The 19,666-nt window shown below is 33.6% G+C and overlaps 2 protein-coding genes across 2 annotated transcripts in view; one reads left to right on the plus strand and one right to left on the minus strand.

Moving 5' to 3' along the window:
* The window catches only part of LOC143054622 (N-acetylglucosamine-1-phosphodiester alpha-N-acetylglucosaminidase-like), a 35,663-nt gene extending 19,456 nt beyond the window's left edge, over positions 1 to 16,207 (minus strand). Inside the window, exon 1 of the mRNA XM_076227636.1 lies at positions 16,096 to 16,207. Coding sequence (XP_076083751.1) covers positions 16,096 to 16,190 — 95 coding nt within the window. The 5' untranslated portion in view covers positions 16,191 to 16,207. The remainder of the gene's footprint in view (positions 1 to 16,095) is intronic.
* LOC143055460 (uncharacterized) lies at positions 3,396 to 7,994 on the plus strand. Its single transcript, XM_076228609.1, has one exon. It carries the CDS (start codon positions 4,625 to 4,627, stop codon positions 6,254 to 6,256), a length of 1,632 nt encoding a protein of 543 aa, XP_076084724.1. The 5' UTR covers positions 3,396 to 4,624; the 3' UTR covers positions 6,257 to 7,994.
* Positions 16,208 to 19,666: the final 3,459 nt, after the last annotated feature.

Raw genomic sequence — 19,666 nt, forward strand, 5'->3', positions numbered from 1 at the left:
CGAAGGCCTTATTTGAACAATTTATTATCAGGTTTTTAATTGTACCAAGTGTGCTGGTAAGAAGAATAGACAATTTAGTAGTGGAACAATGGCTTGAAGACGAAATAAATCTATATTTGTAAGGTGTTTTGTGTAGCTTCGGAAGCCAGTACATAGTTGGGACTTTCATTGTATTTGGCTCTGCTTGTAAAGCGGTAGCTAAAAGTTTATGTTTGTTACAGATGTCGTTTTCTGAAAATGGAGTCAGTTGGAATGTTGGTGAATTGGTGATTTCTTTTTTCAGAACCTCAATGTAAAATTTACGTCAAACAATAATAATAATAATAACAGTAAGTATGGAGTGAGTCGTGGATGATATTACGACACTCATTCCAATTAATAATTGACGGGGGACGATATTTAGGTCCTTTACTGAGGAATGATTTTAAGTCTTACACTGAATCTACACATTTTGATTTGAGACCAAAAGATTGTCAAAAAATTATTAGAACAGAACTTGCATTTTCAGATTAAGAAAGGGTTTGGGGAACACCCAGAAAGCATGATTTTGCATCATTTGTTCTATAGCTTCTTGTGGTTCAGTGGCTCCAAAACCCTTCAAAAAACAAAAAAACATTTGCCTCGCTCCACTCGGCGAATAATGTTTGCCAATAATTTGTAAAAAGGCTAGGTACAACCAAACTTTAATACTGTGTATGTATGCAATACATGTATATGCAGTTCGGAATATAGAAGATTCATTTCTGCAGAGGATGATGATTAATTCTGATTAAATGGTGCATAATGACTTGACTATACGGTTATGTTCTTCTCATATATGTTATGATGGTATGATACTAAACCCCTCACGGGGAGGATTGTGCCTGATATTCAAATGATGAAGACATATTTTTTCAATCAGTTTAATTGAAGTCTGGAGCTGGCATGGCTACATCTTCTGACATCAGACTCGGACTTCTCTTGAACTGAATTTTAATTTACGTATTGTTATGCGTTTACTTTTCTGCATTGGCTAGAGGTATAGGAGGGTGTGAGATCTCACAAACATGTTTAACCCCGCCGCATTTTTGCGCCTGTCCCAAGTCAGGAGTCTCTCGCCTTTGTTAGTCTTGTATTATTTTAACTTTTAGTTTCTTGTGTACAATTTGGATTTTAGTATGGCGTTCATTATCACTGAGCTAGTATATATTTGTTAAGGGGCCAGCTGAAGGACGCCTCCGGGTGCGGGAATTTCTCGTTGCATTGAAGACCTGTTGATGGCCTTCTGCTGTTGTCTGCTCTATGGTCGGGTTGTTGTCTCTTTGGCACATTCCCCATTTCCATTCTCAATTTTATGTATTAATAATTTAAAAATTGTATGTTTTCAAATATTATAAATATAGTGGTGAAAATAAATAATCAGTCTCTTGCTTTCATGAAAATGACAAAATCTTGCTTCAGTAGTGCAGAAAATATATAACCTGTCCTCTTAGTTTACAAAAATAAATAACCGATCAAAACAAATCTTGTATATGTTCATGTGATTAAAACAAGGTTCCTGGCTCGATTCTCGTTGCGGGATGAAAATTTATAGGACTGAATTTTTTGCTCTCCCTTGACACCATTTGCGAGTATGGTCTTGAGGAAACGATGATAGTCCGTCGGAAGGGGACGATAAATGGCTTACTTGTGTTAAGAAAGAGCAAAATATCTTGCATGTTAAAGACACCCTTGTAGATTTCGAAAAAGAGCAGGATAATGCCGCTACAAGGCAGCATTTGCAACCGCAAAGTGGAAAGGGATTCATATAAGTTATTAAACTTGTTTCCAAATCCACTATAAATAAATATGTTTAAACGAAACCAGACACTTCAGGTTTTCAATCTTAATATTTAAATTGTTTCTTTTTTGTAAAATTGCATTGTCAGGAAAAATGACAGTATTTCTTATGTTTCCTACTTTTAACAGATAATGTTATAATAGGCAAAATGAGATACAATTTCAGGCAAATCTTTGCGGTACAAAATATTTTATGACAAATGTGTCGGATAAAATATTAGATACATAGTGTGCTAGTCATCTTAATAAATACGATATAAATGGTATCAGCAAATTCCAACTTGACAGCGAGGCTCGAATCCCTATATCCCCATATGGAAATCATTAATCCAATGTATATCGTATTATGTCACTAGCACACTATAACGAATTCATCTTACCAACTATCTGTTTTGTTCATATATATATAATTAGAACCTACGTTTACTTTATAACACTTATCGGATGAGTAATTGACACTTGAATAGATGAAAAAACTGATATCTTTCAATTATATTTACAATAAAAAATATAAATAGAAAATTAAATTATTTTATGTAAGGTAGTAAAAAGACATAAAAATCTCTGGCGCGTAAAATTAAATTAATCAAAAATAGTATGTACACAGCACAATTTCGTCAATATAATTCACCTCTATGAATAAATATGTTATAAACACCAACAGATAAGTCAGCATCCTGCTTCTGCTAATATTAAAAGTACAAAACATGTATCTTGGTACGCTGTTATTTATAGATTGAAACCGTTATATTGGCATCTCACGCAGACTGTATATACTGTATTTAATATTGCGGTCTGATATGTTGATGTTTATACAGAGTTCATCCCGCACAGACTGTGTATTCTATATTTAATATTGCGGTCTTAGTCTATTGAGGTTTATACAGAGTACATACATCCCAAACAGACTGCATATACTACATGTATATTTTATATTGCGTTCTAGGTCATCCATGCAGACAGTACCAACTATATTGATATTACCGTATAACCCTGATATTAGATAAGTTAAAATCTATAATGCTAAAAATATTCATGATTTTCATTTCATTTTGTATCGCATAAAAGTTTCGAACGCCTCATGTGTGAGGGGCCAGAAAGGGGGGTACCTTTCTCCTTTCTCCCACCCCTTCTCTCCTTTCTCCCGCTCCTCTTCTCCTTTCTCCCGCCCCTCCTCTCCTTTCTCCTAACCCCTTTCTCTTGTCTCCCTCCCTGCATCATGAAAAAATAGTCTACAGAATGCTTATTTTTAAAGAAATCGATCAAATGTCGTGTTTTTATGGTTCGTCCACGTCTTGTCCTCTCACAAGATAGAAGTGTTGTTTCTTCTGCTTCAAGAACCTCTATTACTTTTTCACTGACTGTGAAGCTGTCTGTTTGCGTTGAATTTTGTAACTCTGATGCATCACGCAATTTCCCGATGATTTTTTTAAAGTATAAATCCAAACTATAGAAAAGCAGGATAATGTGTTAAAATACGGGGAATTTTTGTAACACTATTAGTGCAATTTCTTTAAGAAACCAATTCGTTTCAAATGGTTGCCAAAAAACGCTGCTTGCAAAACAGAAAAAGAAAATTCTTTTGGAAAAGAATTGTTAAATGTAGCATGGCTGCGTCCAGGCCTTATTTTGGATGGCAAAATTCAAAGCAATTTTTATAAAAATATGGACAATTTACTGTGATAAAATCACATAATATGCAGCGAACACCTAGATCAAATGCAGGCAATAGATACAAGGATGTTCTTCGATCCCTGACAGGAGGTAGTGACCGCACAATGAACAAGCAAACGTTGACTTTCAGTTCCCCTTTATTAGCTACTGCTGAGGAAGCTCATGTCAGCCCTATGTTACACGATCCATCTCCTCCTCCTATAAGTGACCAGCGAGTACATGTACGTCGAGAAACCCCCCTCTCGGTCAAGCCGTCTAGACACCCTAAAAGTACTACAAGTATTCAGTCCGAAATTGAACAGTTAGAAGCCCAATGTGAACATTTGAACCTAGAGCTACGTAAAGCTAAGCTAGAAAAAGAACAGTCAAACCTCACCAAAGCTCTGGTCGTAGAACTACAGGCACTCCCATCGAAGGAGGCAGAACAAACCCCAATCTCAGGTACATGTATACAAATTAAAAAAGCTAAGCAGATCACTGATTATTTGTTTCTTACGTCTCTTGATTCGATTGAAGAAGAGGGCCATATAGTCGAGATAGGGGGTGGAGCTCGTATTCAAATTGATCGTAAGAAAACGCCTCTGAGTCACGTCACCTTAGAACAATGGGGTTTTGCAAGCCTTGGTATACTCACAGAACTCATTCGTACTGATGAATTGTCCCCCCTGGAGACTAAAGGTTACCTAAGTTATACTCAAAGCATTTTTAGACTAGTAGCCAATCATATTTGGCATAGTGTTCTGTTGTACGATAAGGAATACAGGGACCTTCAGGCCAAGGAAGGCTTTAAGTGGGGGGATCCACAGAAGGATTTGCGAGATTTCCATTTAGTTCCCAAGAATAACAGCTTAACAATGCGTACTTTAAGTGCAATGAATAAATCAAGTCCGTCTGAAAATTTGAAGGAGAACCCAGGTTCGAAACAAAATTCAAGGAAGAGAGGTCCATTTATGCCAGATGGCAGAGAAATCTGTCGTAAATTCAATTCAGGAACTTGTGAGTTTCAAAGGTGCCGTATGGCGCATAACTGTGCCATTTGCTACTCTCGAGATCACAAAGCAGTGGAGCACAATTCAAAAAACGAAGTCAGGAAACCACAAACGAATTCAACCGCATAAATTTTTTCCGAAATATGCCTTGCGTCAAAACTTATCGTCTTCATTTTGATTCATGGTGTAGCCTACTCCCTTGCGATGACAAGGATTATGACTTTATCTTATCTGGAGTTAAAAATGGTTTTTCGATTGTGGATAAAATGCCTGATTTTAATACTCAAGTTCTGTGCGATAATTACAGATCTGCAATGTCACAAAAAAGTTTAGTTGAAAAACAAATCAAAAATGAAATTGATAATGGAAATTATGTGGTGACAAAGGTGAAACCCTTAATTACTAGTGCTATTGGTTCTGTTCCGAAAGATAATGGATCTGTGCGTTTAATCCATGATGCTAGTATGCCAAATAAATTTTGTTTGAATAGTTTAGTTGAGGAAAAAGCTTGTTCTTACATGGATCTTAATTATGCATGCAAATTAATTCAACATAATAATTATCTTTGCAAAGTTGATCTTAAAAATGCATACAGATGTGTAAGCCTTCATGAATCTAATTATAATCTTACTGGTCTTCATTGGAAATTTGAGGGTGACGCTGAGGATACCTATTTTTATGATACAAAATTACCTTTTGGCGCTTCTAAATCACCAAGTATTTTTCAATGTCTTTCTAGTGCAGTGTGCAGGATAATGAAAGCAAAATTTAATATACTGGTTATATCATACCTTGATGATTTTTTAATTATTAGCAACTCATATAATGAATGCAAAAGTGCACTTCAAAAGCTTCTCTTCATTTTGCGTCAGCTTGGTTTTCATATAAACTACAGTAAGATTGATGGACCTGCACAAAAATTGATATTTTTAGGAGTTTTAATTGACACAGGTGAAATGACACTTTCTTTGCCAGATAGAAAATTAGCAGATTTTCATGGTTTATTGCAAACGTTTCAGAATAAACGTCGAGCTACAAAAAGACAACTTGAGTCGCTTATTGGTAGTTTAAACTGGGCGTCTCAAGTCATACAGGGGGGTCGCTCTTTCATGCGTAGGATGATTGATCTGAAGAATACACTCAAGAACCATTCGGACAAAGCTTTACTGAACTCTGATTTTTCTGCAGACCTAGAGTGGTGGCTTAAGTTCATGAAAACTTTTAATGGAAGGACTTGTATTTTAGACAATAAGCCAATTTCATCCCTTCAGTGCGACGCTTGCTCTGAAGGTGGGGGAGCCACTTTTTTAGGTGATTTTTTCTACATAAACTGGACACTTGATATGCCGGATGTGGCCCCTCTGCACATTAATTTAAAAGAAACAATCATTATTGTTATTGCAATTTTTAAATGGGCATCATTTTTGGAAAACAAAAGAGTTATTATTTATACTGACAATGTCACAGCAAAAAGTGTTATAAATAAAATGACTAGTAGGAATCCAGTTGTGATGGTTTACATAAGATTCTTGTTTTATATGCAAGCTGTGTATAATTTTTCCATTTTTGCCATTCATATACCTGGTAAATTTAATACATTAGCAGATGCATGTTCTAGATTACATGAAAAAGACAAACTTAGTCTAGTGTATGATTTGTTACCATTTAATCCTAAAGGTATTTTATCAGTGCATGAATTGCTAAATCATATGTCTTTTAATTTTTTTATGTACAGGTGGATGTGTGGAAGACACCCTCGTAAGGGTTGCGGCTGAGTACAGATCCAGGGGTTGGGCAGAGAGCACAAAGCGACTGTACAGATTCCAGTTAAAATGCTACCTTTCTTTTTGTGAGACTATGTCTATTCAACCAGTGCCAGTCTCGACTGATGATTTTTCTCTATATATAGCATATTTGGCTCATTACAAGAAATTTCGTTTTTGTACAATCCAAAATTATTTAGCAGTAGTTAAGCACCTGCATAAAGCTAATGGTCTCAAGGATCCCATAACCGATAACTGGCATATTAAGCATTTATTGCTTGGTGTTAAACGAGATATAGGTGATGCACAGGTTGGAGCCACAGCTGTTACTCCAAATATGCTACTTATGATAAAGAAGGAACTGAACTTGTGTAGGCTTTATGACCTGTCCGTATACGTAGCATGCTTAATTGGTTTCTTTGGTTTACTCAGACCCGGCAATTTTCTATTCAAGGATAAGCATAATCCTATCCTACGGATTGAGCAGATTGGGAGTATTGATGATGGATTTATTATAACTTTTCATAAAACAAAAACTATTCAGTTCCGTGAGAAACAGCTAAATGTTGTGATACCACAGATTCCAGGTCATCCTCTCTGTCCAGCCTCTGCATTATACCGCCTACTCAGCCTCCATCAAATATTAGGGTCTAATGGTCAGACACCTTTATTGTGTGAAAGTGTAATTAAATCATTATCCTATGTGAACTTTATATCATTTGTAAATGACATTCTTGCCAATGTAGGTTGTGGTGATAAGTTAACAGGACATTCATTTCGAAGGGGGGGAGCCACCTTTGCCTTCCAGGCAGGTTTGTCAGGGGAATGCATACAAGATATTGGTATGTGGAAAAGCAATGCTTATATGAGATACATTGAACAGGGCTTATCTAGCAAATCTGAAGCTTTGCAGAAATTTGGGGCAGCTTTACCTTTTTAATGTGTTAATATTACAATTGATCTTGTAAGAAGGAAGATTTTTGACAATTTTTATACTTTTATTCTTATTTTTATTTTTATATATATATATTTTTTTTTTTTTTTTTTTTTTCTATCTTTCCCTTTGGATCCTGGGGTAGTAGTTTTCATATTCTACTTATAGCAGTTAGCTTATATTATGCCTTTTTGCTTTTTAAGACATGCTTTATATTCATTGCTCTAATGTTATATGTGTAATTGTGTTTATTTGATACTTGTAATAAATTGTTGCACCCAGTACTCGTTTTATATGAAGTTCATAGTAAAGTAGAATTTTTGGGTAAATTCGCTTTTACGGAGATCGAGTCGGGTCCATTCCAGCTTTGGGTTTAAGTTTAATTGTTAAATGTAGCATGGCTGCGTCCAGGCCTTATTTTGGATGGCAAAATTCAAAGCAATTTTTATAACCCTCCCACCCACACCAATAGTATTATTGGCTGGTAGCTTGCTTTGCTTCTTCTTAGCTTTAATAGTGCGTTTTGACCAGTTCTGAGCTGAATTAGCTCATGCCTTATATTTGGGAAGCTTCAATTTTCTTTTTAGTTATATTATATTGCTTAATGTATTTTTTAAACAGTAATGTTTTCATGTGATTATTTACTAAGCAGAGCTCTATAACAGCTCATATGGGGTAGTAGTTTTCATATTCTACTTATAGCAGTTAGCTTATATTATGCCTTTTTGCTTTTTAAGACATGCTTTATATTCATTGCTCTAATGTTATATGTGTAATTGTGTTTATTTGATACTTGTAATAAATTGTTGCACCCAGTACTCGTTTTATATGAAGTTCATAGTAAAGTGTTAAAATACGGGGAATTTTTGTAACACTATTAGTGCAATTTCTTTAAGAAACCAATTCGTTTCAAATGGTTGCCAAAAAACGCTGCTTGCAAAACAGAAAAAGAAAATTCTTTTGGAAAAAAATACAGATATAGTTTATCGAAAACACATAGTACTAGCAGTCGTTGAAAATCAGGCAGAAAATGATTTTTAGAATTAAAGTATTTTGGCGCACAACTTTCTTTCCCTGTATGTTCCAAGTGTAAGCATTTTTTGAAATATTATTGGACTGTACAGAAAATATGGTTCCGGAAGCTTGTAAGAAATAGATTGCCAATACTGTAATCGTATAAGCGCAGTTTACACAGGACAGCAACATCGGAATGAGGAAAAAGTTAACAAAGGCTTGCCATTTTGGGATGTCAACACTTAATTAATGCACACCCGTTGGGACGAAATAAAATTAGATCATGGGTGTACAGGGATGGGTGTGTTTTGTTGTTGAGTTTGACATGATGTACAATTGATGATTTCCGAACTATATTCCACTATGAACTACTTATTCAAAAATAAATGTTGTCACCAAATGCTATGAAAAATAGAACACAAATACAATCATAAACGCTTATTGTATATTTTGTTCCCTCGACAAAATGACGTGATCATACTGTTTTACCCGTGTCCATTTGGCCGCCTGTCCCTCACTTAATCGGTATAAAGGATGTAGTTAAGAGTTTATACAACTTATTTCGGAGTGCTATATTTTTTATGTCAACTTTAGTATAAATACATGTTAGCGGCAATAAGTGAAATTAGGCATTAAGCTTAAATCCTAGGCAATAAGCTAACGCCTAGGCAGTAAGTCTATTGCCTAAATGATGTTAGGCATTAGTCTTAAATCCTAGGATTTAAGCTTAAATCCTGAAAAATGTGAGCAGGCATTAAGCTTAATGCCTAAAATGTAAATGCGAGTAAATAAAAGACATTTATTCATTTAAATTAAAATATTTTTGTTACATAATAATATTATGATAACTGTGGCCTGTTTATCGACACTGTCCTAAGATTAGTCCTATAAGATATTCTTAGGACAGAAAATATGATATAGTTAGGATCGACTTACGACATTTCTTAGCATTCTGCACATCGAAAGCTATCTGAGGATTTCATTAGCTGGGATGTCCTAAGTATTGGCGTAAAAGAAAATAGCAAATGAAAAAAATGAAATATTGTATCAAATTCGACCAAAAACATTAATTCACACACCGATTAATTATTAGAAAATAATTACTAGTTTTAAATGAAAGGTTATAAATATTTTTTATATTATAATTGTAGATCTAAACTCTTTGAAACAAAATATAAGTAAAAAATATAACTACGTTTTATATTAGAATTGAACAAAATAATTGTAAATAGTAAAAATTAAATATATAATCGGTAAAATCATGTTATGCTTTGAGGGACCTGAATTCGAAGCGTCACGGTTTCATACTTAAAAGTTCATAGGAAAATCTCGTGCATCTTCATATAAATACTGAATACTTCAACTATTTTATTTTATTACTGCAAATAACATACGTTTGAGAATGAAAAGAAGAAAAAAAATCAAATTTCACCGATTTTAACAATGCAAAAGTACAGGACCCAGTGTCATCCTAAATATAAAAAAGAAGATGTGGCATGATTACCAATATGACAAATCTCCACAAGAGACCAGAAATAAATTAACAAATAAAATATGTTATTTATATTAAAATGCATCAAATAATAATTTAGAAATATAAAAACTTGATAGAAATTTGTGTTAAAAAATCATTTTGTTATCACAAATTGTCGAACTATTAACAAAGACAATTTACTTATCCAATAAAAAAAAATAGAAAATGGTGTGATAAAAAAAAAATCCAATCTTAATTTGGTCTACTTTTGACAAGTTCAAACCAGCTCGACTAATGAAGTGTACAAATTTTCAAATAAATATAATTATAATTATTCTATAGAATCTCCCCCCTTTTTTAATTGGATAAAATTACTTTTTTTTAAGTCTTTTTGATACTTATTTATACCACACAAACACGAAAAAAGTATGAGTTTATTCTGTTTTTCAAAATTACTAAATAAACTTACTAATTTTGAAGATCTGTCAAATGAATGTATATTTATAAATGTAGAATTAGAAATATAATAAAAAAACGACTCTTTATCAAGAATAAATCACCCAATATGCATAAATTCCAGAGTTTACTTATTGCCTAAAATTATCTTCGGCAATAGGATGAATAATCATCATCAGATTTCAGCAATAAGCTTAATGCCTGAAAATTTCAGGCAATAACTTAATGCCTAGGCGTTAGCTTATTGCCTAGGATTTAAGCTTAATGCCTAATTTTACTTATTGCCGCTAACATATATATACCAAAAGTCCGCATATTCAGTCAAGACTTTTTTTCAAATTTGGTATTTTGAAAATATATAAAAGCACGCAGAGTCCGACTTCCTCCATCTACAGTGTACAATTTCAAGGTGGAACTTTTATAATGCATCGAGTGTTTTACTTATAGAGGATGCATGTATGTTCTCAGATTTTTTTTATTATATCATTTTTCACGAATGACAATGTTGAACTCACAGTTTGCAAGGTTTTCCGCAACTTTGCACACTACCCAAACGTTTATATCATACTATATAGAGAATATACTATATTAAAACATGTATTTCATTAAGAAAAAATTCACACACCTAATTAAATGGGCATTTAAAAAGTCAGAATGTGAATATATGTGTTCAAACTCTTTTAGGTCATTTTTTAGTAGCAATAAACAAAAAAAAACTATGTCAATTGGACATGCTTTGATAGTATATCTGCTCTTGAATTTTTACTGGACAACATTTTTTTTCGCTTTGGAGATTCCGTATATCGTCAGGTTATCGGAATTCCAATGGGGACTAACTGTGCACCACTTATGCTGACCTGTTTTTGTATTGCTATGCGTTACAATTTATGACAAAAATCAGCAAAGACCCATCGAAACAACATCTGACACACAAATTTAATAGTACTTTAAGATATTTGGATGATATTTTAGCTCTTAATAATGACGACTTCAGTATGTATACTAAAGAAATTTATCCTGTTGAACTTACTTTAAATAAAGCTAATACTAACAATGACCACTGCCCTTTCCTCGATCTTGATATATATATATATATATCATTAACGGAAAGCTTAATACTAAAATTTATGATAAAAGAGATGATTTCTCATTTCCTATCGTTAATTATCCATTTTTAGATGGTGACGTTCCCTTGTCACCATCTTACGGTGTTTATATATCTCAACTTGTACGATTCGCTCGTGTATGTAACAATGTTTCAGATTTCAACGAGAGAAATTTATGTATTACTGAAAAATTATTACACCAGGGTTTTCAATAATACAAACTAGTCAAAACATTTACTAAATTTTATCATCGGTATAAGGACATAATTCGTAAATATAGCTCAACATGCAGACTTCTTATACGTTCAGTTGTTTCACATCCAACATTTTATGGAAATATTCTTTATAAAGCACAAAAATGTCAGTATTCACCTAAGAAGCTAACAAAACCTTTAAATAGACTTATTAAGAAGGGATATAGTTACGATACTGTTGTCAGGTCATTAAAGATTGCATATTTTGGCGTTAATATTGATTCACTTATAGGGTTTTTGCATCGGAACTAAACACATTTATTATTAATAAACCAGTTGTTGGCATGCATGACCCGGGTTATGTTCTTGTCATATATGTTATGATGGTATGATACTAAACCCCTCACGGGGAGAATTGTGCCTGATATTCATATGATGAAACATAATTTTTCAATCAGTTTAATTGAAGTCCGGTGCTGGCATGTCAGTTAACTGCTAGTAGTCTGATGTTATTTATGTATTATTGTCATTTTGTTTATTTTCTTTGGTTACATCTTCTGACATCAGACTCGAACTTCTTTTGAACTGAATTTTAATGTGCTCATTGTTATGCATTTACTTTTCTTATTGGCTAGAGGTATAGGGGAGGGTTGAGATCTCACAAACATGTATAACCCCGCCGCATTTTTGCGCCTGTCCCAAGTCAGGAGGCTCTGGCCTTTGTTAGTCTTGTATTATTTTAACTTTTAGTTTCTTGTGTACAATTTGGAGTCTAGCATGGTGTTCATTATCACTGAACCAGTATATATTTGTTTAGGGCCGGCTGAAGGACGCCTCCAGGTGTGGGAATTTCTCATTGCATTGAAGACCTGTTGGTGACCTTCTGCTGCTGTCTGCTCTATGGTCGGGTTGTTGTCTCTTTGGCACATTCTCCATTTTCATTCCCAATTTTATTATTTTATTTTTCACTTTTACATCTGACAGGATGTTTTATTGGTATCCTTTTTGATGGCTGCATTAGACACATTAATTTCAAATTGTAATGTATCGTCCTGAACATGCCTGAAATATTTGCCACCGGACAATTTTCAACCTCAAATCAATCAATTTATATTGTATTTAAAAATCACTGTTCACTCAATTAACTTTTTGAAGCTGAATGTGTACTCTGTTAGTTGGAAATAAAACTAAAGTGAATGTGAATCGAATTGGAATTACGTGTGAACTCAGCTTTTATAATAGGAAATTTACGAAAACCAGTTAGCTATAGGTTAAATGAAAACAAAATAACAAACACCATTCAGATCCCGTTACATATTTTTCAATACCTCTCAGTAAAAAAAAAAATGTTACTCTGTATAAAGTAATGGCATCATTTTTCTGTCAAATTCTATGCATATCGGTCAACTTTGAAGCACTTTATCTAAAAAAAAACCAATAAGGATGGTGACATGTCACGGTCTCTATACATGCACGTGGACTCACAATAAAATCCAGGAAATTGTTAGTTTTTAGTCTTTCTCCATATATAAGAGATCGTAATGAAATAATGACGACGTTTGGAATACTTTTTGTTACTATGCCATTTTAGGGAATTTTCTACGACTGTCTCAAGTGAGCCTGAGGTTCGGCTAGCCATAAAACCCGGCTCAATTCACCATTTTCTACATAAGAAAAATCTATTTGTTTGATTTTGCCGTTTGATTTCGGACTTTCCGTTTTTTAATATCCTTGGAGTCGGTTTTTTTTAAGGTTATTTTACTTTTTATTAGCACTTTCTTTAATCTTTTGCTAAACTCATGTATTAAATAATTGTTTTCCTACTAAATTTTTATAATTTAAATATCCATTTTTGTCTCCTTTTTTACCCCTTTTCTCCTTTCTCCTAACCTTTATCTCCTCTCTCCCGCCCCTTCTCTCCTTTCTCCAACCCCCTCTCTCCCTATCTCCCTTTACCCTTTCCGCCCTCTCATGTGTAAATTGTAGTATAGATCTTGTGTATTTTAAAACTTATCTATTGGCTGACAACTATATGTGTGGTGCAGAGCATTTCCATATAATATCCATGGTTGTGATAAACCATCATTATGGAAATCAATTGTAATACACCCTTCTATCAATGATGAATTTCACCATATATTCATGAGGGGCCTGATTTTTTTTGGGGGGGGGGTCTCGTCAAGATTCACGAGTTATTTTTTTTTGTCGATCACGATTCACAGAAAATAAATTACCATGATCACGGATCACGAAAATTTAAACTAAAAAAATCTGTAGAAAAACGGTTCACGATAGCGAAAACGCGCCGATCACGAAGAACGAAAATAACCCATCAGGCCCCTCATTCATGTCGGTCATCACTTAAACTAATACGATGTTCGATGGTTGCATACGAATCATTGCATATTTTGCACTACAGTTATCGTAGTAAGTATTTCTACTTAGTATTTCTCTATTACATTGGAGCATGCTACATGTCCTGTAGTTTCCTAATGTGTTTTATATAAAAAAAAAAAAAAAATAAGATGTGGTATGATTGCCAATGAGAAAACTGTCCACAAAAGACCAAAATGACACAGACATTAACAACTATAGGTCACTGAACGGCCTTCAACAATCAGCAAAGCCCATACCGCATAGTCAGCTATAAAAGGCCCCGATAAGACAATGTAAAACAATTCAAACGAGAAAACTAACGGCCTTATTTGTATAAAAAAAATGAACGAAAAGCAAATATGTAACACATAAACAAACGACAACCACTGAACATATTTGTATAGTGTTATGTGTCCTTTAGTTTCCTCATGTACGGTATTTTGTAGAGTGTAACTTTGTCCTTTCATTTCCTGGTATGTTTTGTGGACATTTGCTTGTCCTATAGTATCTTAATGTGTTTTGATTGTTGCTTGTCCTTTTGTTTCCCGTTGTGTTTTGTAGACTGTTGCTTGTCCTTTTGTTTCCCGTTGTGTTTTGTAGACTGCTGCTTGTCCTTTAGTTTCCTGTGTTTTGTAGACTGTTGCTTGTCCTTTAGTTTCCTGTGTTTAGTAGACTGTTGCTTATCCTTTAGTTTCTTGTGTTTTGTAGACTAGTGCGTATCCTTTAATTTCTTGTTATGTTTTGTAGATTGTTGCCTGTCCTTTAGTTTCCTAATGTGTTTTGTAGATTGTTGCCTGTCCTTTAGTTTCCTAATGTGTTTTGTAGACTATTGCTTATCCTTTAGTTCATAAGTTTTGTCGACTATTGCTTATCCTTTAATTTCTTCTTGTGTTTTGTAGACTGTTGATTATCCTATAGTATCCTTATGTATTTTCCAGAGTGTAACTTTGTCCTTTAAATTCTTGTTATATTTTGTTTTTGGACAGTTGCTTGTCCTATAGTATCCTAATGTGTTTTGTAGACTTATCCTTTAGTTTCATATGTTTTGTAGACTATTGCTTATCCTTTAGTTTCCTGTTGTGTTTTGTAGACTATTGCTTATCCTTTAGTTCCTTGTGTTTTGTAGACTATTGCTTATCCTTTAGCTTCTTGTGTTTTGTAGACTATTATTTATCCTATAGTTTTTTGTGTTTTGTAGGCTGTTGTTTATCCTTGAGTTTGCTGTTTCGTTTTGTAGACTGCTGCTCGTCGTTTAGTTAAGTTTCCCTTTGTGTTTTGTAGACTGTTGGTTGTCCTTCAGTTTCCGGTTAATTTTTGTAGACTATTTCTTGTCCGTGAGTTTCCTATTGTTTTCTGTGGACCGTTGTAATCTATGGCATTTCACTCTTTAATTTAAGAAAATATTCACAGATTGACAATACATTGATGAATCTACCTACTGTATCTATATTTTTAACATTTTGTACCAGAAAACCTCCACAGGAAGTTCCAGTAAACGGTTTTTTTTCTTTCTCTCGCTTAACCATTTTGTTGAGATTTGATGGTTTACAAGGCGTGATATTGATTTCAGAATTTTGAGGCACTATGAAGTTCAAAAAATAAGCTGCCTAGAGTTAGAGAGGACGTTACGCGTATTAGAGGACAGGACCTAAATGTCGAAAAACACGTGAACATTAAGAAATAGCGTATTTTGAAAAATGGAATAGACTACTGCAACCCGTCAGTCCCTACTTATAGACAACTTTATACACCATTTGAACGCTCTTTGATAGAGGATTAAAATAGTTATAAACAAAATGTGCCGCAATTACCATTAGAGGGGTGACGGAAGACCTAAATGGCAAAATTAAGGAGTAGCCTATTTTGAATAATGCAATATAATTTAATTTTGGATGTAACGCATCTTCCGATTGGCTGACGTTATTTTGTTATCAGACCTTAGACATAATTTAGTCATGTGACCGTGACAAACCAGTCTTATTAAAATATAAAATTCGGATTTCGTTATTCTACATTAGTAATGTTACTTGGATTGTATTGTCGCTTGTTACTGTTGATTTAAAAATATCAATAAATCGAAGTCAATATATTATATGTTACATTCATTTATTGATAACAAATATAATTCAATAATGGTATAAAATCTATCATGAAAACTGAAAAAAAAGATAAGGAAATTTTTTTTATGTTAATAAATGAAAGCAATCCTATTTTTTTAGAGAAGAAAACTAACGATATTAATTCAACATTACTATAGCACGATCTAATTTAATTTTAATTAACTATCTAAATCTTACCGTATTTTTGTTGATGAATCTAATAACATGTTTGTCGTGGACGTGCAAACAAATGCGCAGAGATAGACAAAACCATACATCCAATATAAGCCCATAATAGACAGCAACGAACTATTATAAATTTACCAGTCTGGTATAAACACGTCAGCACTTCCGAGGAGACTTAATTCTTTATAAAATAAGTTGATTAATTTTTTAAAATGTCACCATTCATTACAGTATGTATACGCATAAAGACTAGTACACAAAAGTCATCAGACCCTAAAATTTAGTAAAAGGACGCCAGCCAAAACGACTTATAATATACTATATTTAAAAAACTAAAAAAAATTCTAATACACACATACCAATACAACTTTTTTACATTTAAAAGCATAGGTAATTTTTATATAAAAATGTGAGCGTTAAGTATGTAACAACTAGCATATAGGATTATGAGCATTAAAAACAATGATAATACATTTCTAACTTTTAGTGAATGTACTTACATAACGTGGAGATAAAAAATCTGAAGTTTAAAAAGCGCACATTCAAAAAGGTGCAGAGCGCTGGTCCGGCGGCAAATGAAAACAAAATTGTTGTGAGGAGGATAAAAAGCCAAATAAACTAAGATGTTCCTAGAAGCCTGAATCTCTTCCGCCGCACTCCCTCTTCCCCTTTTCCCCCTTTCCGATCTCTCTTGCCCCGTCCCTGTAAATGGTGCAATGCTATATATATATATAAGATAAAGTGTGTTAAAAGGATAAATCTGTACCGGTGATTTCGGCTTAATGGCGTCATCTTAAAAGTTTGTTCAATAAAACTTGGTACTTTTAAAAAAAATATTATTCCAAACGTTGCACGGGTTTATTGAAATATTTCCATATTTGGTCTATTGCTAAAGATGAGTAGATCTGCATTGGTAAATTGTCTTCATTTCAAATTGACAAATGTCCTAAAAGATGGCATTTGCTGTAGATCTGCCAAGTACAGTCTTTCATGTAGGAGGACACGCAATCAATGTCTTTCATGTAGGAGGACATGCAACCAATATCTCAGTTAATTACAAGGTCTGCATGGGGATTTAATTCACCACGACATCGACCGAGCGTTGGAATGTTAACTATTAAATTTTCTTTTTATCAATAATAACCTGCAGGTAATAAATGTCTCTCAATATATATATATATATTATTTACTTATCATGCGTGGTAAAAAGTATGTAGTATCCAGGGAGGCGTAAATGTAATTATAAAAATCATAACCCGTATCTTAATTGAATTATTTGTACTTTTAAAAAAATCTTTAAACATTTTAAAAGTACTTTTAGCACTAGATCACATATTGAACAAAAGTGTTCAGCGAATTGGAACTGCTTTGATATTTTAGTGCGTAAGACTTTTCTCATTTAATCAGTCGCACTAAACAAAAAATCACATCAAAAATGATTGCAACTACAGTGATGATGCATTGCACCAAATGTCAATATTAAGGTGGTACCCAACACTTTCACTAAAATTAATTTGTCTCGTTTAATTTTCATAAATATTTGATAAAATATTTACTTTTACACTTTGACAAAAATTTAAAAATTTCAAAAAAATTGAACTAAGCATTTTATCAGAAAAATTACACTGGTTATAAAGCAGTTTGACAAACACTAATTTTGATCATTGAAAAGCTTAATATTTCCTAAACAACACAACGTCATTAAAACGTTTAGCTGATTTTACAGAGTTATCTCCCTATAGTGTTAGGTACCACCTTAATCATGCTGTTGTACATTGTAAAGTCACCACCTTATGTAATTGCGTTAAAAATACATTCAAATCAATTATTTTGTATTTTTAAAACACAGGCACTCAAAATTGTCTCAAAACATATTATGAATTTTGGTATATATGGGGGGATTCTGAAACACGTGCATGCGTTTCAAAGCGTAAATAAATAAAGGCAACAGTAGTAATACCGCTGTTCAAAAATCTTAAATCTATGGACAAAAAACAAAATCGGGAAAACAAACTAAAACTGAGGGAAACGCATTAAATATAAGAGGAGAACAACGACACAACATTGAAATGTAACACACATAGCAACGGACTAAGCATTAGACAAAATCCGATGAGAATAACCAATATAACATCTAAACCAAATACATAAATTGGGGATAGAAGAGTACCGTGACACGTCTTATAGTAATGTGAATTCACACTCAAATATAGGAGAAAACAAACGACACAACGGAAAAACAACGTAAAAATGTTACACACACAGAAACGAACTATGATATAACAAGGCCATTTTCCTGACTTGGTACAGGACATTTTTAAAGAAAAAAATGGTGGGTTGAACCTGGTTTTGTGGCATGCCAAACCTCGCACTTTAATGGCGTTGTTAAATATAACATTAAAATGACTGTGACAACATAATACTACAGGACTTCAGTGTGATAGTTTTCCCATCATGCTGAATCAACAATAGCAATACTCGCACATATGATAGTTAGAATGAGTTATCTGGATTCGCACTTTATATATACTAGAACACACCCGTGATATCGCGGGTCCGTGACTGAATTAAAGTATAACTATGCGCAAGCCTTATCTTAGTATTAGTACTGTCATCTGATAAAGTCATGCCGATTATAAGATACATAATTTTCTCTGCTTTCAAATCTTTCTGTTTGAACCCGTCGAACTGGAACTTATCAATTATTGGTAATATTAAATATTTGGAAAACAAAAGGTCCTGGAATGGAGTATTTTTTAATCAACAGCATTGTCCTATATTAGTTATAAATAAAGTTGAATTCTTTGATTCGCTGTTTTACGTCATACCCGCTAACAAATTGAAACTTATTTTTAGTCCAGATTTTTAGTATTCGTATTGTTATCTTAGAAAGTGTTACGGATTAAAATACTACAATAGGTAACAATTTGACAATTTAGTAGTGTCAACCCTGTGATTATGACCCGTTTATATAGCATATTAATCCTGAATACACCGTTTGGTGGTGCGCCTGTCAGATGCGGAACGTACAGATAAGGTAATAGGTAACAGGTGATTATACTATTGGTATCGGTATCGGACTCGACCCGGAACTTCCTAATTATTGGCGATATTAATTACGTGGAAAACAAAAGGGCCTGGAGTGGTGTAATTTTTAATCTACACCTTTGTACTATATTAGTTGTATATAAAGTTGAATTCTTTGATTCGTCGTTTTTACGTGATGACGGCTGACAAATTGGACCTCGTAATTTTAGTATTATAGATACGTTGTAAACAGAAGAGAGATTTAGAAACACATATTGACGGTGTTTGAGAGCTGCCATGAAGCTTTCATTTGTATTGTTTACGTCCGAGGACTTTAATAACAGACAATATGAAGGGATAGTATTTTCTCACTATTGAATTCCGTGCGATTACCTGTAATTACTGTATCCACTCATTTGATCTCTATAGTGGATAGTTCTTTCATTGGCGAGCATACCTCATATATCCTTATATTTATAAGAGGAAATGAGACATGATTTGGTAACAAGGAGAACCGTGGTGTAGTGATTGCTGCATCCATCTACTAACGCAAAGG

This window comes from Mytilus galloprovincialis, chromosome 12 (genome assembly GCF_965363235.1).
Source record: "Mytilus galloprovincialis chromosome 12, xbMytGall1.hap1.1, whole genome shotgun sequence".
Classification (NCBI taxonomy): Eukaryota; Metazoa; Mollusca; class Bivalvia; order Mytilida; family Mytilidae; genus Mytilus; species Mytilus galloprovincialis.

Coding starts and splice junctions, on each gene's coding strand:
- LOC143055460 (XM_076228609.1), top strand. CDS start 4,625: ATGCCTTGCGTCAAAACTTATCGTCTTCATTTTGATTCATGGTGTAGC.